This window comes from Castanea sativa, chromosome 10 (assembly GCF_040712315.1).
Source record: "Castanea sativa cultivar Marrone di Chiusa Pesio chromosome 10, ASM4071231v1".
In the NCBI taxonomy this organism is placed as follows: Eukaryota; Viridiplantae; Streptophyta; class Magnoliopsida; order Fagales; family Fagaceae; genus Castanea; species Castanea sativa.
The window spans coordinates 25,562,633-25,567,558 of NC_134022.1; the positions used below are offsets into that span (position 1 = coordinate 25,562,633).

Consider the following 4,926-nt stretch of genomic DNA (forward strand, 5'->3'; position numbering starts at 1 on the left):
TTCATAATTTGGCCTCATAAGAAAAGTGTTCATCATTTGGCGTCATAAATAGAAAAGTCTGTCCTCTGCATATGATAAAAATTTATTTATTTTATTATTTATTTCCTTTTTAAGCGGGTAATATAATCAAGACACCCACTAAGCTAAATATAATTATCCGTTACAACTTACAGTCCTCATCCTTTTTTCTCGTTTTGAATGCAGAAAGTGGAGCAGGAAAGCCAAATCGGGTTTTCAATTCCGGATCATACCATTAAAACAAAACATAAATAGTAAACATAAACCGAAAACAAAAGAATAGAGAGTGTGACGTGTATAAGGCAACAGGCGCCGAGTGAAGCGATTCCTGGGACGTAATCGTCATTGTGATATATGACAAGGACAGCTGTTCCTTTACTTCTATAACCCTCTCTCTCTCTCTGCCACCATAATTGGTTTTCTTTATTACAACATTACATTAATTTGTTTTTAGTTTAATCCCAAATAAAAAAAAAAAAAAACCTATCCCAGTTACCAATTAATTTAAAATAATTATGCTTGAGTAATTTTAAGTACAATTACCTTTATAAAAAAAAAATATAATTATGTTTAGGGTCGTGGATTTCTATGGTGGAAAACGCAAAGCTGCAAAAAAGTAAAATGTCTCTCTCTTTCTCTCTCTATCCTTACTAGTACCACTGCTTCTTCATTCACCTTCTCCTCCTATAGAGAGAGGGGCAACCAGTAGAGGAGAGGGAGAGAGAGAGTGAGGAAGAAGAAGAGGAAGTAAAAAGCACTCTGTGGCGCATTGTAGCACTGGGCCTTTTTATCTTGCGCCTCCGCCCTGGTTCTTCGTCTTCTTCTAAGTGCTCTCTCTCCTCCGAGTTCGCTTTGTTCCCACGGCATCCAAAAATTTGATTCAGAAATTATGAGAAAGGAAAGGTGGAATTCGAAGGCAAGCTCTGTGGTTATTCTTTGATTAAGAATCGGTTCCTTTGATACAGCAACAATAACTCTGGCGGACCTTAAAGAATCCCTAGCCTTCATAACTTCGATTCCAGCTGGGCGTTTCGATTTCAAGTCGAAGAAGAAGAAGTGGAGGGGGAGTTATACGGTGAAGATGCTTTGGATTATGAGATTCTCTGGATTTTTCACTGCTGCAATGCTTATGATCATTTTATCTCCTTCTCTACAGTCGAATCCACCGGCCGAGGCCATCCGATCCACTCACCTCGTTAAACACCTCCGATTGCACCGCCCTGATTCGCTCAACCGGTTTTCGTTCCGAAGAGCCCCGGCATTTCCCAATGCCGATGAATGCGGCTCCGTCCACTCCAAAATCAGCGTTTGCGACCCCAATTTGGTCCACGTCGCGATCACGCTCGACGTTGAGTACCTTCGAGGCTCAATCGCCGCCGTCCATTCGATTCTTAGGCACTCGCTTTGTCCGGAGAGCATTTTCTTTCATTTTCTGGTCTCCGAGACGAGTCTGGAAACCCTCGTGAGGTCCACTTTCCCTCTCTTGAAATTCAAGGTGTACTACTTCGATCCGGAGATCGTGCGGGGCTTGATCTCAACGTCGGTGAGGCAAGCGCTCGAGCAGCCTTTGAATTACGCGAGAAATTACTTGGCTGATCTGCTTGAGCCTTGTGTTGGGAGAGTTATATACCTAGATTCTGATCTCATCGTCGTCGATAATATTTTCAAGTTGTGGAACACGAGCTTAGGCTCCAGAACAATCGGAGCTCCGGAGTACTGTCACGCCAACTTCACCAAGTATTTCACCGGCAGATTCTGGTCGGACCGGCGCTTCACCGCCACATTCGATTACCGGAAACCTTGCTACTTCAACACTGGCGTGATGGTGATAGATCTGGACAGATGGAGACGGGTCGGGTACACGGAGCAAATAGAAAAGTGGATGGAGATCCAGAAAAGCCACCGGATCTACGAGCTCGGGTCATTGCCACCGTTCCTATTGGTTTTTGCTGGGCACGTGGCGCCCATCGAGCACAGATGGAACCAACACGGTTTAGGCGGCGATAACGTAAAAGGCAGCTGCCGTGACCTTCATCCCGGTCCGGTTAGCCTCCTACATTGGTCCGGTAGTGGCAAACCGTGGCTCAGACTCGACTCGAACCAACCGTGCGAACTTGACGAACAATGGGCACGCTACGATTTACACGGACACACTGAATGAATTACTCGCCGGTAAATTCCGACTGTTTTGTCATTTTTTTTTAATTACTCAATTTGCCATTTTTTTTTTTTTAAAATTTACCTTACTCCATTATTTTGTGTTATCCCTTTCTATAACCTTTTTATTACTCAATTTTTCTTATTGATTCTTATTTTTCTTTTAATGTTATTATTATAAGTAGCAGCTCAATTCTCAGGCGATTTGTATTTTATTTTATTATTCCTGCGTCTGGAAATAAAAGCACAAAAAAAAGGGATATTCAATTTGTTGTATAATCTATATGGACTCTGTTTTGTGATTAATTTAGAGTACTGGGTTTTATTAGCTGTTTTTAGCAGAGCTAGCAGTGGAAACGACAATACACTTGATAGTGGAGAGACAGTGAAAAGGACTCTATTACACTTTTAATAATCCATTGAATACTGCAACTCGGAAACATAAAATTGTTTTAACAGCCCGACTGATTTCCCGTCCGTTTTCTTGTTTCTTGGGAATTTCCTCTCTTTATAGCTGTTGTCTTCTTTTCTGTTCTTAATTGCCCTTTTACTGATTTGTTGTTGGGGTTGGAGATGAGCATTCAATGTGCTTTACCACTATGGTGTGGTTAGCTCAAGCCATGAAGAGCTTTATGACTTTTTATGAGCCCCATTCATTTGATTGTGTAATTTAAAGAGGTTTTGTCAAATAAGAAAATAAAGGGGGTTCTTATTGGTACTTGAAAACTTTTGTATAGAGATAAAGGGGCAGTTTTTTTTTTTTTTTTTACAATTTTTGTGAGCAATTAGCATATAAGGAAATGGTCAACTACTTGTAGCAAGAGTGAAGAGTGAGAACAATTATGAGTGTAACGGAAAGAAAAAGAACAATTATGGAGAGTGCTGGTGTAGTGTGGATAAGGAAAAAGTGGAGGATATGAATGTTTAATTGTTGGTCTTTCTTAAGTTGTCCATTTCCTTAATGTGGCTGTCTTTAAGAGTGCACGCGTGGCGTGGGTGGCGTTTGGAGAGTGCTAAACTGGGGTCAAGTGTAGAGGCATTGGAAGAATCTAAATGTTGCTTGCTGTAATGCTAGACAACTCCACAAGGCTTGTGAAGAAAGATCAAGATGTGCGCTTCGTTGGCAACGGCGGAAGACTTGTGATATCCTATCTTCTTTCCATGCCCCTTTGCGCACTTTGCTGGCAATCCCAATCCCTTATTCTCACTTTAGCATCGGATTTTTATTTTTTAAAATTTAATTTCCTTGAAAATTAAAGTCTAAAAGTGATACATGTAAAGCTTATATTAATTGTATATAATATCCACTCAAAAATATATAAATAAAAGTAGCTAATAATTTTGTTAATAAAGTTAAGAGTTGAACAATCGAAGTTTTGTGGTATTGGGACCTTGAGTCACTGTTGCGTGGGAAATGTCCAAAGCTGGGGATGGGGGAGGGGACCGATTCTATTAGCCCTGGCATCACACGTGGCTTGTGAGCTGGAGTCTCGTAGGATCAGGGGTTTACATGTGGTCAGTCTGCACTATAATTAACTTATCAAAAACGATAAAAAAGTTTGTGCACTATGATTAGCTTCTTCTATATTGATCTTAATATAAACATGTTCTGGCAGAGTACTAATTCTAGACTGACCAAAAATCAAAAGCCTTAATAATAATAATACTTAAAAGAATTATGCGGGCGACTTTGTTGGCTTGGCTGCTTCTCAATCCTCTGGTTGGCTGGGTTGCTACTTGCTATGATTTAATTTTTAGATAAATTTTGCAACCGACACTGGTGTCTGGGGCCTACGTATTGTATACTTTATTGTTAATATTATTTTTAATCGTAGGGCCTACACAATATGGGTGGTGAAATCATAAAAAAGATCACTCTGACATTGACAGCTTTGCTGTCAGAATTATTATTAATCATATACTAATGCACTTTTGTTTTTAATCATTTAGTATATTGGCTGGATGGTTCTAGAAGTGAGATGTGGGCAATTGGGCATAGGGAGCGGGCGACTAATCCACATTGGCCACAACGAGTTTCGTAGTCCCCATACAAACAGGAATTACCGACGATTTGCATATGTAGGTGTCACACAAAAAAAATCAGTTTGCAAATAGAACCCTTGAGGTTTCATGGATCGGTATCATAATGCAATTATGCGTGAGAGAGAGAGAGAGAGAGAGAGAGATTCCTTTTCCCCTCTCAAATATTTGTACAATTTTGGGTGAGAGAGAGAGAGAGAGAGAAGGTTGTTCATGTGGATGGAATTGATCGGTGCTTCATTTGTATGTGATAAGTGATATACGGATATTTTTTTATTGAAGAACTATTTTTGCAGTGATAACAAATTCAAGGAGAATAAAAACCCATAAAATCTTACTATGGTACTGAGTGGTACAGCAGCTGTAGGCGCAACAATCCCCTTAACGATTTATTTGGTCCTACTCACCAATTATTCTAAAACCATTTATTGCCTAACATAGTGAAGCTGAAACAGGGATTTGGCCTTTAGCAGAAGCAGAAAGTTTGTTCTCAAAGGAATGAACGAGGTGTCGGTGTCTTAAGCTGCATATCAAAGGGTTGCATCTGCATCACATGGGATTCTTGCCATTTTAGTTTTAATATTAATTTTAATTTTCATTCAGCATCTAAAGACTAAAATTAAGTCTCTAATATACCTAACCAAGACTAAGTTAAGCAAAGAAGACAACATAAGGTGGGCTCTTGTGGGGCTTCACATATCCCCTATTTGA

At 39.8% G+C, this 4,926-nt stretch overlaps 1 protein-coding gene across 3 annotated transcripts; it reads left to right on the forward strand.

The window, feature by feature from the left end:
- The first annotated feature begins 584 nt into the window (after positions 1-584).
- LOC142613619 (putative galacturonosyltransferase-like 7) lies at positions 585-4,512 on the forward strand. 3 transcript variants are annotated; one of them, XM_075786045.1, is made up of 2 exons: positions 585-2,190; positions 4,126-4,512. In XM_075786045.1, exon 1 carries the CDS (start codon positions 1,100-1,102, stop codon positions 2,177-2,179), a length of 1,080 nt encoding a protein of 359 aa, XP_075642160.1. In that variant the 5' UTR covers positions 585-1,099; the 3' UTR covers positions 2,180-2,190; positions 4,126-4,512. The 3 variants fall into 3 exon arrangements, with proteins under 3 accessions (XP_075642160.1, XP_075642162.1, XP_075642163.1); XM_075786047.1 differs by lacking the exon at positions 4,126-4,512 and adding an exon at positions 2,505-2,909; XM_075786048.1 differs by lacking the exon at positions 4,126-4,512 and adding an exon at positions 2,518-2,908.
- Positions 4,513-4,926: the final 414 nt, after the last annotated feature.

Coding starts and splice junctions, on each gene's coding strand:
- LOC142613619 (XM_075786045.1), top strand. CDS start 1,100: ATGCTTTGGATTATGAGATTCTCTGGATTTTTCACTGCTGCAATGCTT.